This window comes from Pan paniscus, chromosome 10, assembly GCF_029289425.2.
Source record: "Pan paniscus chromosome 10, NHGRI_mPanPan1-v2.0_pri, whole genome shotgun sequence".
NCBI lineage: Eukaryota > Metazoa > Chordata > Mammalia > Primates > Hominidae > Pan > Pan paniscus.
In genome coordinates this window covers 73,057,672-73,083,634 of record NC_073259.2, presented here as the reverse complement: position 1 = coordinate 73,083,634, position 25,963 = coordinate 73,057,672, and the positions used below count along the sequence as shown (strand labels likewise).

Below are 25,963 nucleotides of genomic sequence, written 5' to 3'. Positions count from 1 at the left end.
ATAATAGAAAACATTCTTAATCCTTAATGAATTAGGTGGGTCAACCTGGCAGAAGACTGTAACCCTACAAAGTCTTTATAAGGAAGAAATGTAGATTGAGTTTTTAATCCAGTTAGAATTATGCAGTTTTAGAGCTAAGGTTGCTTTTTAAAGAAATAAAAATAGTTCATAAAGAACTGATCCTAAGCAATTAAATAAAACCCGTTCACTTGCAGATTCTTATGGCATTTTCTCTAGAGCATGTCTACCATACAGCTAAACCTACCACCACTCTTTTCATCAGATGTTGAGAAAGAATTAAAAAGGCCAAGAGAAACTTGAAATAACCTGGATGTGATGATTAATTATACGTGTCCAGTTGTCTGGATTGAGGATTACCTAGATACCTGGTAAAACATTATGCCGGGGTGTGTTGTGAGGTTGCTTTCTGAGGAGATTAGCACGTGAGTCTAAGTGGCCTAGGTGGGGAACATTCACCCTCTCAATGTGGGCAGGCACCTTCTAATCTGCTGAGGATCCAGAAAGAACAAAAACAGAGAAAAGGTGAATGCGTGGATCTATCTGGTGGGACTGGGATACACTCTTCTTCTGTCCTTAGACATCAACTTCAGGCCCCTCATCTTTGTACTCCAGGACTCACACTTGCAGCTTCCCGGCTTCTGAGGCCATTGGCCTTGGAGTGAAAGTTGTATCAACAGCTTCCCTGGTTCTGAGGCCTTTGCACTTGGACCGAGAACCATGCCGCCAGCCTCCCAGGGTCTCCAGCTTGCAGAAGGCCTGTTGCAGAACTTAGCCTCCATAATTGTGTGAGCCAATCACCCAGTAAGTCCCGTCTCATATATCTATCTATACCTACATCTATATTTATATCTATCTATATCATCCATATCTATATCTTCTATTGATTCTGTCATTTTGGGGAGCCCTGAGTAATATACTGGGGTATTAGAGTATGTAAATGTTTGTGCATATACATAAACATACAAACTTGTTCATGCTTTTTTAATCAAATGATATATATTTCAAATGGAATAAAGACATCTAAATTGACTTCTCCTTTAGCAAGATCTCACAACAACAATGAGCAAAATGTAGGAAAATATTATCTTTCCTGTCATTTAACATATCCATCAAATGAAAAAAATTGCCCAGCTCTAACTCTTATCAATCGAATTCACACAGCAGATCTGTCTACCCCACTTGATGTATTGGATTCCTTTGCTAAAACTGGACCAAGATAATGTCTTTTGTATTCATATATGAAACAAACATTTTAAAGGCATTCTTAATTGTGGACTATAAAACGCTACAGTCTACTACTCCATCAATATACACGTTGTTTTCTAAGGTCTGGAACAACAACAATGGTATAAAACATCTAAGAAAGTACAATCAGGATGAATAATTTAGGTTAGTATGTTTATTTCTACAAGGTATCAAGGCACTGTATTTAAAAAAGAAAAAAGTAGATGGAAATCCTAGATGAGTATTTTCAAATATCAAATAAGATAATCTATGGTAAATTATTTTGTGAGCATTCAATTATATATCCATTTTTAATTAAAATAAATCTTATAATATTTGTTATACATTCCAATTGCCTTTCATGATAGCAGATTCTATATTTACTAGTCTTCATCCTTGCCCTATGCTTCCAAGAAAAAGGAGGCAGTAGGAAGAAGGAGAAAAGGGAAGAAAAAACATTCTAAAATGAAATATGGCAAAGATTTATGTGGCGGGAAAATTAGTCTGTTCTACATTTTTAATGTCCTATTTCTACATATGTCACCACATCAGAGCTTCCCATAATTGTTTGAACAATCTCGCAGTAGACTAAACAATTCAAATATGTTGTTACTTTCATAACTATTAAGTGTTTATAAGACTTCTCCACATTAACAATTGACAAAATATATTTCAGAACTATGCTTTTCGTTAATGAATATACTGGAAGCTGTGAAAATGAATTTCTTTCAGGTTATCAGTCTTGCTCAGTACTTATTTGTTGCCTGAAAGGGTTTTGACTCTGTCAGTTTCATTTATCTGCACTAACTCTAGAAAGAAGACAAACACACATATATAACTCAATATCTCAATGTTTCCCTCAAATTACTTTCAGTGTGACTTTATTTCCTTTAGGGACTTTTTCTTTTCCCACTCTGAAATAGTTAGGCTGGCCGCTTAACACATTGATCAAATAAAAATTCTAAGCTTTTGAAATTCTCATACTCCACAAAAGTTCTATTATAGTCAGAAAACTTTGCTTCTTATCCTAGCTCTACCAGTTTCTAATTGTGTGGTCTTGGGCATGTTGTTAAACTTGGCCTTTGCTCTCTGAAATACAGTTCCTATAGTCTTAGAATTTCTAGAACATATAATTTTTAAGTGCTTTTCATTAAAAAATGTTCTGACTTATAAATTACAGTGCTTCATGCTCTGAAGCAAGAATCCATCCATTTCAACTTTTTGTCATTATGACAGGGCTTAAAATCCACATTGTGAATGTAGTGGTCATAATTGTGGAATAATTCCTAAGAAAGCACTGAAGGTGTTGGCTAATCTAATTGGTCGGAACAGTTTATTGAGCCTTACACCCATTTACAATATGAGTTGAAATCTATTTTTGCCATTCTGTTTAACAAAGGACTTATTTCAGTATTACAAAAATTATAAAAATCTAAAACTATTGGCGCACTTGTCAAATTGCAGTAAAATCAAGTGACTACCACATTGCTGATTATGGAATTACCTTACTTAGAATAAGAAAGTGCCATAACAATATTAATACCTATGCTTTGATAATTAATAACATTTTAAATGCAGATAACCAGGTACCATCGACTAAAAAGTCAGTGTACTTTGAACAACATGAAGTTCAATGAACGGTTTTAAACCACTGAAATGAATAACCACACTTCAGATATGAGTGGATTATAACATGTTGGAAATGTGCTGATCCTAATTGCAGTTAAGGAGGGGAAAGGTCCTCGGCTGGAACATCTCACTGAACTTCCACTGTCTCACTGAAGCTATCTACGGGTCATTAAAATCCCAGGTAGAATAAGAAAGAAGGAACAGTGATAGGTCTGCTAAATCCATCAAAACTAGGTGTGCCCGACTCAATTAGATACAATAGGAGAAATCTGGATGGCAAAGAAGTTAAAACATGATTAATACAAGAGTGAAATAATTTTGACACATTTGCTTTCTGTCATTTATGATATTTACACTTAATAAAATATGTTGGATCTCAAGATATAACTTCAAGAGAATCATGAATTTCTCTCCAGATTAGCATACTGCAAAGCTAACAGTTGCCTCCAGATGGATGATGTTACATGGGGTTGGATTCATAGCTCCATGAATTAGGTTCCTTGATAGTCATAGCAAGTGAGTATTGAGCCCTGACACTACGCTAAGGCTCTTTATCCATGATTTCCTTTAACCCTCAAAAATCTCTCTATGAAGTAAGTGCTGTTCAGAAAGTAAATTGTCAGAAGGGAAACAAAGCTGAACTTTTGTCAAAGTTTATGACACTAGCAAGTTGTGGAAACAAGACATCACTGGAAACTTTTTTTCTTTTTGTTACCAATACAGCTGCTTCCTCCTGTATTGATGCTCCTTATCATTGCAAATTTCCAAATAACAAAAATATGGAGGTCCCACAGCCTTCAGGCTTGTTTTCTCTAGGCAAAACCACAGGTAAATCGACTTGAACACCAAATTATTACCATCCCTATGTTCCATCTTTATCACGCATGGCTCTCGGGCATGCAATAAAAAAGTTCTATCTGGTACTACTTCTCTAACTGAAAACCCAGGTACCTTTCTGCTTTGGTTCCCTGCACCTACCCAGTTAAGAACACTTATAGACACATTTTAACATTAAAATGTAGATAAAATGAAACCTTTGTCTACAATAATTTCTTCTCAGCGTAAGATGAAAATAACTGTTAGCTTGCTTAGATTGAAGCTCCCTGACACAGTAGGGCCTGTAGACTGACCAGACACCATCTGCAAGATTTCCATGGCAGAGGAGGTGCTATGTCATGAATTAGCCTGAAAGTCATTTTTATTTTGGAGGTCATTTCAGTTAGGTATTTAAGGATAAGAAACAGAATATATATTTTTTAAATTGTAAGTATATTGAAATTATGATTTCTGACCTGGATCTGTTGCTGGAGCAAATTGATTTTGTGTTGTTGCTGCAGAAGCTGCTGCTGCTGTCTTGCAATCTGTGAAGAAATTGCACATGAGAAATTTACAAGTATATTGTAGTCCCGGAGGGAAGTTACTAATGTTCTGTTTCTCAAAGTTTGATTTGACACTGATTAAGATGATGAAAATAGATGTGTCTGTGCTCCTAAATTATCAGCAATTCATCCTAAGTAAGATCTAGGAAGATATTTAGTCTTTAGGAACAGTTATGTTTCTTTTGGTCTAAAACAAATGAAGCCTAAGATACTACGGCAGTGATCAATCCCAGAAAGAAATGTCTGTTTTTCGAACATCCCTCTTCCTAGTGATATATTAAGAAGGCGCTGCTTCTGACATTTTCAGCCCTTTTCTATAACAGAGTGTTTCACAAATGGGGAAGGGGAGGTTTAAGACTGAGGAGTTCAGAGTAGCACAAAGTATTGCAAGACACTGTATTTATTAGTAAAGTTTTTGGTTTTTTTTTTTTGTTTTTAGGTAAGTAATTTTCTCATTACTGCCTCTCACAAGCCCCTTACCACCAACTCAATGCATGCTATTGTGGTTTCTGTTTCCATTTTTTTTTACCAAAATGATTCTTAAGAAGGTTGCCAATCACATGCATTATTTTAAAATTCTGAAGCGTTTTTCAGTCGTCGTCTTTTGACCTCTCATCAGAATTCAACACTCAAATGTTTTCCCCTGATCATGAACTTTCTCTGTTGGCTTCTGTGACATCATCATACTTCCCTGGTTTCATTTCTGCCTCTCACGTTCTTCTCCTTCTTAGTCACCTTTAATGGCTCTTTCCAGCCATTAAATGTTGTAATTCTCTGAGGCTCAATTTTAGACTTTGTTCTTTTCCTTCATACTTACTTCCATATGTAAGCCAAGTGCTTCTAAATGTGCTTCTCTAGCCTAGACCTTTGTTTTAAGCATCAGGTCCATTTATTGAGAAACTTATTCAAAGGAACCTCAAGTTCAACAAGTCCCAAACTAAATTTGAGATTTAGCCTTCCATATAGTCGTCTTAAGTATTTCCTAACTTAGGAAACAGCACAATCACTTACCACTGTCACTGTTATTTGCATTTATAACACCTTCTACGTTTACTTAATATTATGCCCATGCTGTGACTTTATATTTGTTTATTTATTTGTTATTAACATCTTTCTGTCTCCTAGGGAGAAGTCCATTAATTCAGTGAGGGTGGAGGCCATGTATATTTTACTCACTGTTCTCAGGAAGTCCATTACAAAAGCAACACTGAATGGATATCTAATAAGAGTGCATGAACAGATGAGATGAAAACTATAAACATTTCATCACATGGGATAGGATATAACTTCTAACATCCTGAAACTTATCGCTCTCTTATAAATAAGTTCTAGATCTCATTCTCATCAAGTAATAGTCACTAACTTTTTATTTAAAAAAAAAAAAATATCTTGGCCGGGTGTGGTGGCTCATGCCTGTAATCTCAGCATTTCGGGAGGCTGAGGTGGGTGGATCATGAGGTCAGGAGATCAAGACCATCCTGGCTAACAGGGTGAAACCCCATCTCTACTAAAAATACAAAAAAATTAGCCAGGCATGGTGGCGGGAGCCTGTAGTCCCAGCTACTTGGGAGGCTGAGGCAGGAGAATGTCGTGAACCTGGGAAGTGGAGCTTGCAGTGAGCCAAGATCGCTCCACTGCACTCCAGCCTGGGTGACAGAGCGAGACTCCGTCTCAAAAAAAAAAAAAAAAAAAAAAAAAAAAAAAAAACCCTTACCCTCTATACCTGAAAGTCAAAAATTCAGGAAAAAATTCACACATCACCATTAACAAAAGAACCCATGTGATGAGGATGGATGTACCTGGCTGCACAAAAGAATTTATTTCCCTATGGATGATGGTTTAATTATAATTATTTTAATGCTTTAATTTTATCTTTGGAATATGGTAAAAAAAAAATACATTTTCTTTCTCTTTTTTTTTTTTTTGAGACAGAGTTTTGCTCTTGTTGCCCAGGCTGCAGTGCAATGGCGCGATCTCAGCTTACTGCAACCTCCGCCTCCTGAGTTCAAATGATTCATCTGCCTCAGCCTCCCGAATAGCTGAGATTAATGCACCACCATGCCTGATTAATTTTTTTATATTTTTACTAGAGACACGGTTTCACCATGTTGGCTAGGCTGGTCTTGAACTCCTGACCTCAGGTGATCCACTTGCCTCAGCCTCCTAAAGTGCTGGGATTACAGGCGTGAGCCACAGTGCCCGACCTACAATTTTTTTTTTTCTGAAGAAAGTGGTAAAAGAGAGAGAAGAAGGAAGATTACCTTTTTCATTAAGTCTAGTTCCTTCCTCCCACATAGCAATATTTCAAATGCTATTTAAATCCTTTTAACAGAACTTTAAGAATACTTCAGAACCTGACCACTTCAACCTCCCACGTACTTTCTCCCGTTCACCGTGTCTCTCATCTGGATTGTTGTAATGGCCTCCATTTGCTCCATTTTGCTCCTGCTCCCTATAGTCGATCACAGACCAGCACCCTGAGAGTACCTTTTAAAATATGAGTCCACTTTCAGAGACTGAGGTGGGCAGATGGCAAGGTCAGGAGTTCGAGACCAGCCTGGCCAACATAGTGAAACCCCGTCTCTACTAAAAATACAAAAAATTAGCCAGGCATGGTGGTGGGCACCTGTAATCCCAGCTACTTGGGAGGCTGAGGCAGGAGAATCTCTTGAATCTGGGAGGTGGAGGTTGCAGTGAGCCAAGATCACGCCATTGCACTCCAGCCCAGGTGACAATGCGAGACTCCATCTCAAATATATACATATATATATGTATAGTCATGCTATTCATCTTTTCAAAACACTTCTCTCTCACTCAGCAAAAAGCCGGTGTACATATAATGCCTGCAAGGCCTTATAAGATTTGGTCTCCTGCTACCTCTCTGATTTCATCTCATCCCCTATCACCTCATGCCTGCCACATTGCATTCCTAACTGCCTCTTGTACACACCAAGGATGCTCCTGCCTCCCAAGGATACTCCTGCTTCTGGGCCTTTGCACTTACTTTTCCCTCTTTCTGGAATACTCTGCCTAGACAGCCCCATGGCTCACTCCTACACTTCCTACAGGTTTCTGCTCAAATGTTCTCAGTCAAAAATGTCTTCCCTGAGCACCCATTTTAAAAGGACATATTCCCATAGATAATACCCTCATCTCCAATGCCCTGCATAAGTTTTCAACATAATACTTAGCAACGTAGAGTTTACTGGTTTACTTATTGTCTATCCTTCCCAACTAGATTTCAGTACACAAGGGATTTTTGTTTGTTTTATTTCCCCACTCTACTCCCACTAACTAGAACAAAACCTGGCATCAAATTGGTGGTCAATGAATATTTATCTAATAGATGAATGTGGAATGGAGCTCAGAATCTGGGGGAAAGGCTCATCAGTAAACAGGTCCTTTAGCTTTTGTAACAGCTATACCAGAAGTATTAGAATACATAGAATGGGGACATTCTACACTCAGTAGGGAGTGCTGGGAGGAGTGTCAGAAAAAGACTACAGGAGAAGATGAACCTGCCCTGACCCTTAAATAATAAGTATTAAATGTCTTTCATGAATAGATCTGCCACCACAGAGTGGTAACTGTGCATGCCTGTCATGTATGGTAGAGAAGTGCTGGGAGAGCTGAATGGGCTCTAGAAACATGACCTGTAGCTATCACCAGGGATCTTCTCTCAGGCTGTGGAGGCAGCACAGCAGGACATCTCTCCAATACAGGAGAGAAATTCTTGAAGAACCTAGGGGTTTGTAAAGTTCCAAGGAGAATGTCAGAGGTCTTGGGAAAGTATTAGAATCAAAGGATTCTAGAATCCTTTTATAATATTCAGGGATGGGCTAGAATGTGAAAGAGATAAGAAAGAAGCTTCCTCTCCATCAGTCATTGCTTAGATCTTTCAGGACATGTGTGCCCTCAGACCCACCAAAGCAAATAGGGGTTATCTACAAAAAATATCCCCAGCCAAGCTACATTTTCTGAAGCTCCTAGGATTCTCCAGAATTCAGTTGACTGAAAGATTGAGAGTTAAGGACAAGAAAAGAGTGGTGTTGTTTTATACTGTTACAGGCAAGCATTCTGAACTCTTTTATCATGGGGATAAAGCAAGAGGCATATGGGCCATACCCAAAAACAAGCCAAATATATCTTTAATGAAAGTGATTAGGCATTTCATTAAAAATAAAATGAACATCTTTTAAGCAGACTTCAACCACCAAGTAGAGAAGAGTACAATGGAAATAAGGGGGTGGAAAAAAGGAGCTCCTCAAACATAAACTGAGTATTTCTTCATGCCATTCAACCCTGCTAGCTTACACTTTGAAAGATGTTTAGAAGGTTTTACAGGGATGTATAGACACACAGATATTAAATAGTGGCCATCCTCCACCTGGGATGGTGAATGGACTATGCCCAGAACATGGAACAGGAAAAGGACTTAGCCATGAAAAAGAGGGCCATACTTATCTGTAAGCTGAAACTATGTCACCTCCCCTCTATCTTACGTTGTATTTACTACCAATTTTTTTTAACTAATAGTTCATAGGCATTGCCTCCATTTTCCTACTATGTACATTCCAGTTTTTATTGTCTGATTTCGGCTACTAAAACACCATAGAAGCCTTACTCTTCAAGGCCAACAATGAGAATCTAAATGAAAAATCTAGTAGTTTCAATTTGATATTAGAATGATTACTTTTCTGTAGCATTTAACAGTGTTCCCCAAAACCTCTTAAAATCTCCGTTTTGTTTCCTATGACATTGCACTCCTGGCCCCACTTCCATATCTGATTCTTTCTGCATATGTTCATTTTCCTTTCTCTGCCAGCTATATAAGCCAGTATCTCCCAATGATCTACCCTTAGTTCCTTTCTGCTTTCTTGTAATATTACCACTGTAAATTAAGGCCTATAAGCCTGCCACATCTCTGCATAAAACACTCCTATCCCTGATATTAACATGGCTGCCTTTTGTATGTCATTTAGATCTCAGCTCAACTGCCAAAGCTTTAGAAAGATCTAGCCGCCCAATCTAAGGAGCATTGCCTTGTCATAGCAATCAACATTTATCTTATTATTCTGTTTATATTTTTTCAAATTATTTATCACTATATAATATCATTTTGTTAATTTATCTGCTCCTTTATCTGTCTCTTTCTTTCCACTAAAATTTAGGGGCTTTGTCTCTCTGGTTAATTGAGATAGCCTCAATAATTAGTTAGTACAGTGCCCGGCACATAAGAAGCACTAGATTACTATTAGTCAAATAAATGAATGAATGTTATCTCCTCCAGTAGAGTTTAAACCACCATTTCTCTGTAAATAACCTAAAAAACACCTGAGCTGTCTTCCAAAATGCTGACTGGTGTTTCCAGCTGTCTCTCACATACCTCCAACTGGACAACTTGACAGGAGCTGTAATTCAACATCATAAAACTACTTTCTTTTCCAAACTTGCTCTTCTGACTTTCTCTGTTTCTGGTGATGGCATTCTCAATCTCCCTATTACTAGGCTCAACTCTTTTCCTTTCCCTTTTGCCTACTCAAAGAATTCTACTAACCATAACTCTTCCACCTGTTTATTCCTTTCATCTCTTTGTCCATGGTCATTATCCTAATTTAGATTCTCACTCTTTTTAATTTAAAGTATTATAATGGCCTTGTAACTGAACTTCCTGCCCCCAGCTGGAAACTCACTTTACTTGTTGAAGCCCACAAGTTCTTCAAAGCATATCTCAAATGTCAGCTCTCTAATGAATTCTTTCAAAATGCTTCTTGTTGAAAATGTTCTCTTGACGCTCCATAGTTCTTTTCTGGTATTTTTCTCATGATTTATCAGAATTTACCTTGATTATAATTACTTCTACACTACTTACCACCAAAGTAGTTAATAAGCATCTTAAAATCTGGGTTTTGTCTGTGGGTGGGTTTTTGTTTTGTTTTGCTTTTTTGGCCTTCGAATTTATTTAACTGGGGAGGTGGAAGGGACTCTTATTCATTGTTGTGCGCCTAGGACAGTGACCTATAAGTAGCAGGCAAAGCAATGTCTGAGGAATTTGACTGCATCGCTAGTTCTTACTCACCTGTTCTTGTTGCTGCTTGGCCAGCTCCATTTGCTGACGCTGTTTCTCAATCTGAGAGGCAGCTAGTTTCTTCTGCTCATCGTGGGCAGCCAACAGCTGCTCTCGTAGGCTGGTCAGCTGGTTGATCATACCCATGAGTTGCCTTTCTTTCTCAGCTAAGCTCTCGGGAGTCCCTACAAATCATATAGCAATAAAACAGACAAAATAAATGAAAAAAAGTAATTATTTCAATGAAAATGGCTCTGTTGTATACAGAGCTAGTCCAAATATAAAGTTCAATAAACACAAAAACATTACCTACCTTCTTTTACATTTTCACGCAACAGTAAAAAGTGATGGCAATTTACCTATTACAAAATACCACAATGAACTTGGCTCTCTGGCACAATAGATAGTACATTGGACTTCAAATGAAATTCCATAATGACCAAACATTTTGAATGTTTTTACACTTATGACCAGTAATAATCTATAGTTTTTTTTAACTTTTACTTTATAAGTAAATGTTAAAAAAAAATGTTGGCTGAACATCTACTGTTTTTAATATTCTATGCTAGGGCCCGCTGGAAATAAAAAGATGTCCCAAGTACAGTTCTTGGCCTTAAGTACTACAGTTTTTCATCTAATTAAGGAGGCAAGACAAAGACACAAAAAACTAATAGCCAGAGTTATTAAGAGGTCAAGGCATTAGTATTAGTGATATGATTCTCCCTTTCTTAAAAAAAAGTTGAAGATTCAGAATTCTATGTTAAAAGAGAGCAAACATCTATTTAGCCAATCAAGTTTTAGATCGTATTCCCCATATGCCAATTCAGAGTCTATCTTCAAAAATAAAATATAGTTAACTGAGCAAATATTCAAGTTTGAGAACACAAATATAGCAATTGTGAGATAATGTGGTTGGCAAATTAGCATCACATTATGGTCACGTAAGCTAATACATAAATCCAAAATTTGGAGAAGTCATGGTAATCATTTAAAATACATATTACACTCAAGATATTTAAAACATGCCAATGAATCTTACTAAGTTAAAATTTATATTTAATATAAGAGAAATATGTGCTGTTCACTGAAAAGGAAACAGTATCACTTGTAATTGTTCTTTTAGAACTCACAAGATAGACAAGGCCCCTATGATAAAGTACTACCAGTAGGAGAGAACACCCTCTTTAATTACAATTTTCACTTCAAACATAAGACACTAAGCATTGTTTTACTACTGCATTTGCCACCTGTATACATAATTAGATAGAAGGATCTGTTATAACTCAGTCACCCTTCTTAACCCCAGTGCATTTCTCCTACCAATTTAGGCTGAAACAGTTTGTTCTATTTTAGGAAGTAGCAGCTATAGTTAGTAGCTTATAATTTTTACACGACCATTTGGAATAGAAAGAAGGGTTCTAACATATTTTACATATAGCACAGATTAGAAATATTCAGAAAAGAAAATGTGTGAATAAGGCAGTAATCATTTCTTATGCTCTTTCTTATTATCAATGCCTATCCTTATTCAAGGCAGGTAGTCAATAATGTGTTGCTAATAATTTATTATATCTCAGATATTTGGATTCCATCAGAATGAATGAACACTAACTCCATGAATAATAGCCACATGACTATTATATCCTAATATTAAATAATATAAATATATCTTGGGAAGATTTTCTTAATGAAAATATTCATATGCTAGCAAGATAAACATCTTCCTACATTGTTAATAGAGAAGTAAATTTCTACCACATTTCAAGGAATACACACTAGGAATACCAATACACATCATGTCTTAGAATGCGCATAACCTACAAAGGATAATTCTGCTTTTAGAAACCTAGCCCAAGGCTGGGTGCAGGGGCTCACGCCTGTAATTCCAATGTTTTGGGAGGCCCAGGAAGGAGCATCACTTGAGGCCAAGAGTTCAAGACCAGACTGGACAACATAGCAAGACTCCATTTCTACAAAATTATTTTAAAAATTAGCTGAGCATGGTGGTATGCACCTGTAATCCTAGCTACTTGGGAGGCTGAGGTGGAAGGATCACTTGAGTCCAGGAATTTGAGGTTGCAGTGAGATACACTGCCTAAAAAAAAAAAAAAATCTAGTCCAAAAATATCATAAGGAATGTGGGTTAATTACTAATTGTTTTAAATGAAATTCTAGAAACAACCTAAATGTCAAATAAGAATAATCAAATAATTATGGGTCATCCATGGTATTTTGTAACCATAAAAAATTATTTTTGAAGAAAATTTAATGACATGGGATCTAGTTTACGATATAAAGCCAGGTTTCAAAGCAGTTGGAGAGAAATGAAACATTTGTATACTCACCTCAATGCATGCACATGTCTATGTTTATAGGAATAAAGACTGAAAGCAAATTTAGCTACATATTAATAGTAGCTATTTCTAAGTGGTGGAATTATAGGTCATTTTAATTTTTTTCTTTTTTTCTTTTTCTTTTTCTTTCTTTTTTTTTTTTTTTTTTTTGAGATAGAGTCTTGTTCTGTCACCCAGGCTGGAGTACAGTGGCACGATCTCACCTCACTTCAAACTCCGCCTCCTGGGGTCAAGCAATTCTCCTACCTCAGCCTCCCAAGTAGCTGGGATTACAGGTGCATGCCACCATGTCTGGCTAATTTTTTATATTTTTAGTAGAGACGGGACTTCACCATGCTGGCCAGGCTGGTCTCGAACTCCTGTCCTCATGATCCTCCTGCCTCGGCCTCTCAAAGTGCTAGGATTCATATTTTTGTATTTAGAAAATTTTTCCACAATGGTTATTATTACATTACTTCCATACTCAGAAAAAACTTATTTCACCTCAACACGCAGAAGTATAATTTAAAAGCTTAAGCAAATCAGCACATACTCAACACCTACAGTTGGTCCTGCAAAACCCACTTAAGTTAGCCCTCTGCATAGGTGGGTTTCACATTCCGTGAATACTGTATTTTGGATCTGTGTTTGGCTGGGAAAAAAATCTGCATATAAGTGGACCTGTGGCATTCTAGCCTGTGCTGTTCAAGGGCCAACTGTATATATTTGGTGATGAGAATTAACAAATATCATTTTGTCATTAAGTATATGAAAGATTAACAAAATTATTTGTTTTCATTTAGTCATAAAGACATAAATAAGATTTCAAATTTAAAACAAAATTTCTAATTTTATAGTCCATATTCATTTCAAACTTTTTGAACCTTCAGCCCATCTTGCTGCATCTTCAGCATTCTCACATGACTTCCTAGACATGATTTCATTCTATTTCAACTCCTACTTAGCTAACCTTTTCATCTCAATCTTTTCCACTGACTCCTCTTCTGCCACCCATGAATGCCCATATTCTCCCCAGTCCCATTCTTTACCTTTTCCATCCTTGAACTAACAAGCTTCAAACTCTAAGAACTATATTTCAACAATGCTTTACAGATTTTAACCTCCTGAGTTCTAAAATACATAATTTCACATTCAATGAAATAATAAGGTATGTGCCAACCCTAAGATTGTCCCCCAGCCCTATTAACCTATTTTTAGATGCAGAATGGGGTATCTCTGAGGGTGTATCTCAGTCATAAAATTCAACATGGATAAAGTGAAACTCACCACTTTCCTGTAATTTTAAAGCATTATTACCAATCAGCATTCTAAAATATTAACATCCTCAATTTCCTTCTCAACTACCCATCCCTGCATTGATATTAATCAATCACAGTAATTTTTCCTCAAAATAGGTTTGTTTTTCCTTTAATTTTAATGAAAATTATATTTTTCAATATTATTATGTTCATATTAGTAAATAATGATAAAAGTGTATAGTAAAAGATCTCCTCCCAACACTGTCCCTTCAAAGGTAACCACTATTATTATTTTTGCGTGTGTCTTATCCTTGATAACACAGATTTAAGCATATACAATAATATTTCTGTATTAGTTTGCCACGGCTGCCATAACAAAGTACCACAGACTGGGTGGTTTAAAAGACAGAAATTGCCTTACAGTTCTGGATGCTAGAAGTCTAAGATTAAGTTGTCAACAGGGTTGATCTGTTCCAGGCCTCTTTCCTTGGCTTGCAGATGTCTGTCTTCTCCATATGTGTTCACATCGTCTCGGTCTGTACATACCCATGTCCAAATTTCCTCTTCTTATAAGGATACCAGTCATCTTGGATTAGGACCCACCATAATAAACTCATTTTAATTTAATTCCCTTTGTAAAGATCCTGTCTCCAAATACGTTCATATTCTGAGGTTCTAGGCGTTAAGACTTCAACATATGAATTAGGGTTGGTGGGTAGGGGAAAGTGCGTAGTTCAACCCATAAGAATGCCTTTTACGCAAATGATAACATAACATAAATACTGTTGTACTGACTTAGAGAGAGCACTTTTTCCATCCTGCCTTCTCTATCTTCACTGCCATTTTTGTCATCTTTTTTCATGAATTTTTGTAATAAATTTTTAAAATAGAACTTTTAAAATAGAACTTCCTGTCATCAATTGATCTCTGTACAAATCTATCCTCTAAAACTGGTACCAAAATTACCTTCCTAGATAACAAAGTCATATCATGTCAGAGTCTAGTCCTGTCACTTCCCCTGTTTAAAGACCTCCAATTGCTCCCCATTGGCCTCAGAAAAAACTGTCAAGTCATCATTGCAAATTAACGAGGTCCTTCAAAATATCACCTACTTGTCCCACTTCCTCTGTGCATCCTAAATTCTAGCCACACTGAATGTTCTAACATTATCCCACCACCACCACCACTCTGAGCACTTGCAAATGCCATCCTTAACAAGTGCCTTGCCTGGGCCAGTCTCTCCCTAAACATTCATTCTTCATGCTCCAGCTCATGTATCTTGTTTTTTGTGGCTCTTTTCCTGATTTCCACGGATAACAGTTGTTCTCTTCTTTGGGAATCTACACAGCATATGTGTAGATCTTTATTATAGTATTGAATCATTGCATTGTATTATCTTATGTTCACATTTTTCTCCCAAAGTCAGGAGAGGTAGCTGCAATAGCAGCAACTGTAAATGATGGACTTTTCTATCCTCATTATCTACTACAGGTAATGGTAAATAGCATATGTATTGCATATAGCAAATCATCTAACACCGTTTAATGAATGACATAAAGAATACAGTCGCTTCCCTTTAAACCATTCTCAAGTTTAAGCATGCATAGGAATTCTAGTTTTGGCTTAAGAGAGTTGAGCCAAAAAAATAAGCTTTTGCAAAAGAAATCTTCACCATTTTTACAAAAGTACTAAACTGAGATGAAGAAGTCCATCCCACGGCTTCATCTCTAAATTATCACATTCTTCATGATCATCCCCAAGTGCTTAGAGAGGACTTAGTAAGTGGTCTGTGAACAGCGGAGAAAGTAGCAAGAGTCACAAGACATCCTTGACTTTAAAAAAGTGGAAGGAATATTAACTAGATCCTTGGAGTACTCCAGAGGCCTCCCAGCAAAAAAGGAGCTACTCTTTATTCACCTAGATTCAGGTTTTTAAGAGTCATAACTTATATATGTGTGTGTCTATATAGTGTATAACCCTATGGAGACACAGTCATGTATATATGAACTTGTTCCATCTGAGTCAGATAGCTAATGTCATGAGTTCACTTGTGTGTGACTGATAGTTATTTTCATGTTTCAGTTATTTGCATTCTTGTATGTTTTTAATCTATGCTAGTCCTGTTCCAGTCCCCTTAGAATGAAAGATAACTGAAGTAAGACACAAAAATATTGTTTCAGTCTTCTTCCTGCCTAAAAACTGCAGGCATAGCAGTCATTTATACTTCTGTATTCCATAGAAGCAGCACATGTCAGATGCCTTAATATAATGAGACAAAGTCATGAGGGAAGGGAACCAGCTTCAGTCATCGCCAGCTCAGCAAAAGACATCATGATCTCATATGGTTTGGCTGTGTCCCCACCCAAATCTCATCTTGAATTGAGCTCCCACAATTCCCATGTGCTGTGGGTGGGAGCCGGTGGGAGGTAATTTAATCATGGGGGTGGGTCTTTCCCGTGCTATTCTCGTGATAGTGAATAATTCTCACAAGATTTGATGATTTTATAAAGGGGAGTTTCCCTGCACTAGTTCTCTTCTCTTGTCTGCCGCCATGTTTAGTGCCTTTCACTTTCCTCCATGACTGTGAGGCCTCCACAGCCATGTGGAACTGTAAGTTCATTAAATCTCTTTCTTTTGTAAATTGCCCAGTCTCGGGTATGTCTTTATCAGCAGCGTGAAAACAGACTAATACACCATCCATACATTGCTTAGTCAAAATCCAGGTGTTCATTTTTTGTCTACCTCATCTTCCCTATATAATTCATTGGAAATTGATCAACCCTAGAACATATTATAAATCAGTCTCTGTATCTCATTTCCACTATTACTCCTTAATCCAGGCCACTATCATCTCTTGCCTTTACTACAACAATTGCTTTCTAGTCATTGTCTCTATTTCTACTTGTTTCCTTACTAAAATCCATTCTCCAAACAAACGTTCATAGTTATCTGCTTAGAAAGGTAAATCAAGTCATGCCATATGGCTGTATAAAACTGTTTCAAAGCTTTATTCTGCACATGGAATAAAATGCAAACTCCTACCCTTACAAAGCCCTGAATGGTGTGGCCCTTGCCTTCTTCCCTGACATTACCTCTTCCCATTTTCTCTTTTGTCAATATGCTTCTTTGAGTTCCTCTAATACCAATATGCAAACTTGCTCCCACCACAGGACCTTTGAATGTTAACTTTTACCCTCAGAAGACTCTTCGCCCAGACCCAGGTTTCTCAACCTCAGCGCAGTTGATATTTAGGCCAGACAATTTTCATGGGGAGTGGTCTTGCCTCCATCTTCTAGATGCAGGTGGGACCCTCACTCCTAGTTACAATGCCCCGAAATGCCTCCAGACATTGTCAAATTTCTCCTGGTGGAGCAAAATCTTCCTCTTAAAATGACTGGCTTTTTTCTTTAATTCATTCAGCATGTGTTCACAGGGCAGCTCCCATGTGCCTCATACTGTTTTTAAGTGTTGAGGATACTAAGAGAACAAGCCAGAAAAGAATGCATGCCTTCAGATAGCTTAAATTTAAATGAAAGAGATTTAAAAAAAAAAAAAAGAATACAATCAAATCTATCCAAGGTAATAACTTGAAGTCCAGCTCCTCGGAGGGCTTTCGCTGACCACTGGAATTATAAAAGCAATCACATCTCACTTTCTATCACATCACCCAATTTTTATACTATAGTAGTTAGCATTATATGTTATATTCTTATTGATATAGTTATTTATTTATTGTATCTCCCAGTAGAGTATAAGCTTTATGATAATAGGACACTATTATAATTTGTTTTGTTCAACACTGTATTTCCAGTATCTATAGAATAATGCCTAACACATAGTGGATACCTTTATACAGATATATGACCACTTGTTGAGTGAATAAAATAAATAAACTTAAGAACAAAGAAAAGTCCTTGATTAGCTGATAATGTACAATTTTATGCACAGGAATGACCCTCATCAGGGTTGAATTAAAGATGATCTCAAAAACATTGAAATAATAAGAAAAAATACATGAAAATTGCTATTTCCCCAATATTGTTTTACTCCACACAAATGAAATAGATAAATGGCTTGAAATCAAATCATCAAAATCAAAGTAAACCATTGGGAACTATTGTCCAAATAAAGAAAAAGTACAAGTAAACTCACTTTAGAAAAAAATGTCCTAGAAGTTTAGAGCTAAAAATAAACTAATTACGTTTCTTCCCTCAAAAAACTTACCAAAAATTTAATTATTTGTTTCAAAGTGAAAATCTGTGCCAGGGTGGTTTGTTTGTTTTATTATTTGTGTTTGTCAGACTACTAGTGTTACAATTTGAACAAGACTTTACTTAGTTTAATTTTTTTATGGAAATGTCACTTTCAACTGGTATTCCACTTGAAACATCTAAAAATCATTCATTGTATTGCCTTTTAATATTCCGCCTAATGAAGAACTACTACTAGGCTATAAGCTCTAGGAGGGCAGGAATCTGTCTACTAAATACTAATGGTATTTGCTACCATTATATCTCCAGAGCTACCACATGGCAAGACAGATAACAGCCTTTGTTGAATAAACTGAAAATAAAACGAATAAAAACTAAGTTAGTCTAAATTTATAATGGAAGCTTCTTTCAGCAGCACTCTTATCCAACAAAAAGAGAAAAGGTAGACCTCCCCTCATCAAAAAGGCTAAATAAAAATGGTACTATTACAGCTCATAAAAGGAGTATTTGTTAGGTTATCCTACATGCAAACATCTATTATTTAGTTCTTTACATTAAGAAAGAATTTAATCAGACTTTGACAAAATTTAGCTACATATTCTTTACTGCAATATAGACACCCGTCAGAAGTTGGAATCAATTAAAATTACGTAAGGAATAATATAGTTCATTACATGACTGAGTATAAATTAATTGACATCTTCTTGTACCCTAATACTATAAGTATTCTTACCTTTTTAAATATGTTTATGATTTCTTTTGATATGATAATGTTGTTGTTTTTGCTTCAGTATCTTAAAAGGTGGGCCTTGGCTTAGATTTAAATATATCTAATGTGGAAAACTTTCCATGTTAAGGGTGACACCATTAGAGTGAATAAAATAATGAACAAGTAGCTATAGACTTCACCACTGTTGCCCCACGGTAGATGTTTTGTTTCTGGGACATTATGAAAGAGATGTATGCATTATAATTTCTATAGTGAGTGAAAGGGTTATTCTTGTTACCTTTTTAAAAAAGTATTGCTCTATAAAACATATTATTAAAAAATGTTACCTTTTAACGGAGACTGTAATTTTAGGAACTTTTTCCAAAACTATTCCATTCACTTACTTATTGTACTTGAAATATAAAAACCATTATTTTAAAATATCATATTAAATCTGCTGCATTTGGAATGTAGTCAATAATAGTTATCCCAAAACATGGCATTTTTCACTTGTCATTGCTTCCTCAAATATGCACTACATTCCAAACTTTGAGTCAACAGAATATTAGGTAGTCTACAAGGGGCTGGTCAATATGTAAACAGGGAAAAATACAAAACTGAATGTGTGTGTGCTAGGGACAGATCTAAGGACAGAGTATCTTGGATGCAAATCACAGAAGTTCTTCATCCAGGTTTGGTAGGTCTAGAAATGTTCTCCAGTTTTAATTCTAGATTCTAGAGATTACCCAGTCAAACTCTGTTGAAGACAGGCTGCTAAGCATTACATAAAAACACACATGCCTTAAAGGCAGTGAGAAGTTAAGTTCAAATTTTGACTCTGCCACAACTAGAGTATGTGGTGTTTGATAATTAATTTCTGAGTCTCAATTTTTTCATATGTGAAATCAGAATTAAATAATGTTGTCACAGTAATTTTGTAAGAAAGATGTTTATGCAGTGCCTGTAAGAAGATGTTCACTAAGTGGCAGGCAATAAATCATAATCGGCAACTTTTTAAAAATGAGTAGATGAGGAAATAAACCAAAAGTGGTAGCCCAATTTCCACAAGTACTTGGAAGAATCAGTCCACATAACATCAAATCACTGTGGCTACACCATGCTTTCCTAGTAAATTTTAGTACAAAACAGGAAAAGGTTTTAGGTTAATTGCATTACCCAATAGTCTGGAGAGTATTTAAACAAGCTTTGGAATTCATATCTACAAGAAAACAAATAATGTGTTTATAATCATTTTAATTTTAGAATCTTTATGCTTCTCAAACAAGCAATTTTTTTAAATGAATGAATGCATTTTTAAATGAGAAACATGTTGAGGAGAGCATTTTTTCCAATATAAAGCCCAGATTAAATATGTAAGAGTTTAGTATTTGATTAACCTTATGTTTAAAACACACATTATTAAGTACCTTAAGAAGTACAAAGTATATAAAATTTCCTAATTGTCAACTGGACTGTCAATATACAGCTCAATTGAGATACAGTGACCTATCCTTTTCTTCTGATCACTAGCTGTATTTACACACTGGCATGAGGACACTGGCGTCATGAGATGGAGCAAATCACTGGTTTATAGAAAATGTACTCACTCTTTGCTTTTACAGACATTGCCAAACTTATTTTGAAAACTTATATTCTACGCGCCAGCAGTCTTTCTTTAGTTCTTGTGAAATAGTTTTTACAAAAAGTGAAAACATTACTCATAAGCAACTACAGAGGAACTATAAAATAAGCTTAGTTAGATTAAAAACATTAAACATTTACTTTATTTAGAAGTAAATGACTACATGTTGTGTACCTTCCTTGTGGCTGACTCTTGTATTGAACAAATTCCAGATCCAACAGTTCTCTCAGAAAATAATAAACATTTCCAACCCCTTTGTAAAAATGTGCAGATATGCATGTTTTAGGTTAATGTACAAATGTAATAATAACAAGATTACTATTCGTAAACCACATGATTCTTAAATCTTTACTGGATTTTAAAAGAATATGTTTGAAACAACTTTTGAAGTGATATGAACCCTTACATATTGAAATGCTGAATATTAGTTTCCATGTTTTAAATTTATAAAACTTATAGGATCCCTTACTAGATTTTTTACCTGGGATCTGATTCCTATTCTAAGCCTGCTTTTTTCAAATCATCTAATGTTATTTAGACATAATTATCCCTTTCAAGCCACTGACTGACTCTATACATCTTCTATCTCAAACATTTACATGCCACCTAAAAGATTATCTACTTTAATCCACACACTGAATCTACATTGCACATGTCTTTAATTCATGAGCTCTGAAAGGCCATAGTATTGCTGAATGGATTATCTCCCTGAATCCCTTATTGGCAGTTCTAGAAGTGTTTGGTGTTTGCCTTTATAGCCCTTCTTCTAGAATACACAAAATTATAGCCTTGCAAAAGAACCATTTGTTGAATTATATCAAATGCCCCTGGCACTTTTGCTAAAAACAGATTCAACAGTTTGTGGGCCTGAATTAATGCACCGTGACCAGGGTCAGAAGAATCCATCAGAGATTCTGAGGGGAAACAAACCAGGCTCTAAAAAACTCTTGAAATAAGGCAGGTAGAGAAACTGGTCTAGAATTTTTTTAAGTGACTTGGCCAGAGAACCTCCCGTACACAGCTCTGCTTTTATCAAGATAAAAACAATTGAGAGTATTTTGCATGCAGATATTTGTGTTATAATTCTACAAATAAACATTAAGTCAGCAAAATACAAATTTTGCAATTACTTTGTTGAAAAACAAATGATCTGCTTAGATTAGTTAAAGCCGACGTGGATCCCCAGATACTATCCTCAGGTGAGGTACCAATGCAATGAATGACCTTCGGTGTAATGGAATTTCATGCTAGCTGAAATTGTGTGTGACTATTGGTTGCCAACTGGAGTAAAGGCATTGTTTCTCCCTCCGCACTCAATAACTATGAGACTCTAAAAGGTATTTCTTCACCTTTCACATTATTGTTACTCAGTGCTTCTGCTACAGATAAGGGCAAAAGAATCTGTAAACTGACCAGTTATACTACATCGCTTATAAGTAAAGAAGAAACAAATACTTCTTTTGGGCAGCTAATCAGTTTATAGCATATATTGACTGTTGTTGGCAGAACTTTTCAGTCAAACTGTTTTGTTCTGCAAAACCAGATCGAGTGTCCTTTTTATGTGTTTGCTAGAGGATTGTTTCTAATGTAACTTTAAAACCTAATTCACATTTCCAAAGTACCAGAGCATAAAATGGCATGAATTCTAACAGGTAAAATAATCCAACATGAAAAATAACTTTATGCTCTTAGAAGTAGGTGACCTTTACTAACTCACATTCTTTCTTGAAAAATGAGATTGACTTTAAGTGGGCATGACAACCATTAATTGATAGCTAAACTCTCCAAATCAAATGCTATTCATTTTTCCTATTTTAAAAAGTCTATCATTTTTTACTTTTTGAATATTAATAGTAAGAAACACTTCTCTAAACCCTTCCAAGCTATGATTGTAATATTTGTCCAAATGCTCTGAAACTAATTCACTGATAGGAATTTAAAACAGCACTTAAAAACAGAGCTCAGTCCTCACTTGGCTATAGTATGAAATATTCAGAAAAGGGAAAAGGGCACACACACACGCACACACTTATTCACTCACACATCTCCTGGAACTAATTAAAAATTAAATGGAAACTGGCTAATATAAATGGAGGAGAAAAGTTTCCATGCACACCAAGACTCTGTGAATACTGTAAAGGCTGGAAACATCCTAACATATGCATAGGTTCTATTTAAATACATTATTTTAAATTAACCTTCATAAATAACAATTCAATACATTCATATTTTCAGATTAAAAAAAAATTACTTATTCTTCCCTCCCTCAACTAAACAAGTATAGGAGAGCATAAGACTTACATCTTTATTTGCCTCAAAAAATAACTTCCCAAACAACTACGCCACTGTTCTTGTCTAACTTCTGAAGTGGCAGGAAAACTACATTCCTGGGCCCTACATAATCTTTGTGCCTGACCCCAACAAGAACCTTTAAGTCAAATTCACTTACCCCCAGAGGGCAACACACTATTGTATCCTCTTCACTTTCTAGCCACCTATGAACAATGGATAGTAATTGCAACTGTCATGGGCAGTCAGTAGGAAAAGTAACCCAGTGCTGTTTTCTAGGTTTACTGCCAAACCTGAGTTGAACACCTAATAACCATGCCCTGAACAGAAGAAAGACCTACAGTTGCTTTTAAAATGCATCAGAAAACAGTGTTTTGAACAGAACCAGAGGACAATAACCTAACTTGTACTCTGAATGTGAAGCTTAAAAAACTCAAAATTAAAGACAGAAACTTCTTTTGTGATTGTACTGTAGCTTCCTAAACTAACCCCCAAGGCAAGCCTGAAAGGGACAGCTGAGCTTTCCTCTAAGCTTGTCATCACTGCTGTTGCTGCTTTTAAGTTTGACTTGTGAAGGAAAACGAGGGAGGGAAAAAATGTTTGTCCTCCATTGGAATGAGATCAGAAGGCTTGGAAAAGGCAGTCTTCGCTGCTCCACTCTGAGTTATTACCTAGGTCAGAGGAGAATAAAAAACCTTGGAGAATGCATCTTATGCCTCAGGGGTAAATGGGTTAAAATCCATCAAAATAATATCAAGGACCTGCCGCCTCTGAAGATGAAACTTCTCAGTTCTCCTTAAACTTTCTCTTCAAGCTCTTTAAGGCATATTGATTCTCATTCATTTGAATTTGATTCCATTGTAGAATTTGGTTACTGAATTTGTTGATTAGCACCAATTCATTTTCTCATCACCCTTTCACAAGTAATCATAGCCTAAATACATGTAATTCCAAATGATCTGCATGGAAAGTGAAATATTCAGCCAAACATTTTCTGGAAGTTTTTAGATATCCAGATGTTAATGTCATGTAGGCCAAACATTTAAGACCGATGCTTTGCCTTTCTCCAGGATACACTGATGGAGTAAAGCCTTAAGAGAGAAAATTGCTTCTCTCATTGGGAAAACACTTGCACAGACACACATATGCAAAAAAGTTATTTATACACCTATTTCTACATGTATAATAATATAAATCTAGTGATGTCTTAAATGTATATTCAGCCTCTACCAAAAATGTACACAGTAATATATAACTAAATATTTTATACGGATGAGTAAGTATCTTGATTTTCTTAAAATCCTACTGTAGAACTCAGAATCTTAAGTGTCCTACTAGCAACAAACAGAAAACCATAGATTGCCTACTGTGTTTTGAGAAAACATACTTTTAAATTAATTGAAAGGATAATTTGCTTTTATTTTATATGAGGAAATTAAATCTTCTCCCCTTGTTATTAGTAGGAGTTTATTAAGATATGAATAGTTTTATAGAACTTTTCTTAGCTGGATGTAATTGCTGATTCAAATAAAACCAAAACAAATTGTTACCTTGACTGGTACAAAACAACCTTTTATTATGCTCTCCCCATTCATCATTTCTGGTTTTAAATTTAGGCTCTACACACCCATATTTCTTATATGTACAATGTACAAAATCTTATAAAATACAGTTTTTAACCTTGCTATAGGTACATTCTTACTTATAAAATAATTTAATTTTTTAAAATAATTTAATTTAATTTTAATGATGAAAATCGGAGCCTGTTAGAGGTATAGTGGGGTGATTCTGTTGAAAACAACATATCATTTATTCCATAAGGCACAAACAAAGAAAGAATATAAGAACCCTGCTACATCCTCCTTCAAGATAGAAAGAAGAAACCCTAAACACAGAGAATGCAAGAAGCAGAAGAGGTGAGGGCAGAAATACTTTATCACCATTACTATTTCTGAATATCAACTTCATTTTGGTACATTTTGGATAAAAACAATCACACCATATTACCTTTTATTTCGCCAAAGTTCCCCGATCCCATTGCAAGAAGCTTGTCTTTCCAGTCCTTTGAGAGTAGTTTTTCAATACTGGGGGTTTCTAAGTAAAGAAAAAAAGAAGTGAGCAAATCAACATGACTCTCCTTACAATGGAGCTCATTAAAAGTCTATCTGCTAAAAATAAGGCCATCCCTATCCCAGCCCCACTTCATAATGGCTTCATCAAAAAACTGATAACAGGGGTGGAAAAAAAGAATGTGTTTTGTCACCTGCTGTTTCAAAATCATTAGCTTTTTCCTCTTGCGGAACAAAGCCATACTAATTCTTTATGACAATGGGTACACATAAACCTTGCAGTTCATTGTTTTTCAATTTAGTGAACAAATTCTTGCTATAATGGATGCTTGTCAATTTCAGGGTGTTAGTCTGCAGTCAAAAAATAATTATGTTGATAAAATGCAGAGTAAAAAAAGGCAAAGAATTAGCTCTTAAATCTGCTACATGTAATTATATCCCTCTGTGTGTTTACAATTACATGCACTTTATAATATGTGTTTAACATCGTGTGGCGGTAAGCACACTGTGGTAAGATTTGCCAGTACTGCGAACATAAAAAAAAACAAAAAAAAAAAAATTGGTATAAAAGAAGCTTTAAAAAGATTGGAAAATCTAGAAAAGTGAGGAATGCTGCCTATAATGGAAACCTATTATTTGCTTATTTCAGATTTGTATCACGCTCTTTTAAAATGCCCTGTATTCGGACAGGGCACACACATTTTAGAAAGCAAGGTGCTGCTTTAGTCTGGTATTTGTTTCTACATATAACATAGGTTTTGACCTTTCCTTTTGTGTTGAACTTTAATGTATAAGTAAATATAAATGCCAATAAAAACTCCCAAACATTAAACTCAGTTTCAAACAATATAATTGTATATTCTTGTCAGCACTTAGATGGATACACAATTACAATGGCTTTCAATCCCGCGATTAGCGCAGCATTCACTTAGAAAATGGAATGTACTAAAAGATAAGTGTCCCAGTATGCTCCATCTAAATAACAATACCCACACTTATTATATAGATCAAGGACACACACTGCCATTCTCCACATTGGTGTTTATGTGTATGTGTGTTTGTTCAGGCATTTGTTTACTCCCTACTAGGAGCATAAAGGGAGTACATGTTAACTTATCAAAGGGACCGTCT

At 35.8% G+C, this 25,963-nt stretch overlaps 1 protein-coding gene across 8 annotated transcripts in view; it reads right to left on the bottom strand.

Moving 5' to 3' along the window:
- Positions 1–25,963, bottom strand: part of SOX5 (SRY-box transcription factor 5) — a 1,030,759-nt gene that overhangs the window by 200,507 nt on the left and 804,289 nt on the right. For all 8 annotated transcript variants that reach the window (XM_055095845.1, XM_063593159.1, XM_055095846.2 and 5 more), the window contains 3 exons: positions 24,771–24,857; positions 10,333–10,505; positions 4,167–4,235 (listed from right to left, as the gene is read on the bottom strand). In XM_055095845.1, the coding sequence (XP_054951820.1) occupies positions 4,167–4,235; positions 10,333–10,505; positions 24,771–24,857 (329 nt within the window). The remainder of the gene's footprint in view (positions 1–4,166; positions 4,236–10,332; positions 10,506–24,770; positions 24,858–25,963) is intronic.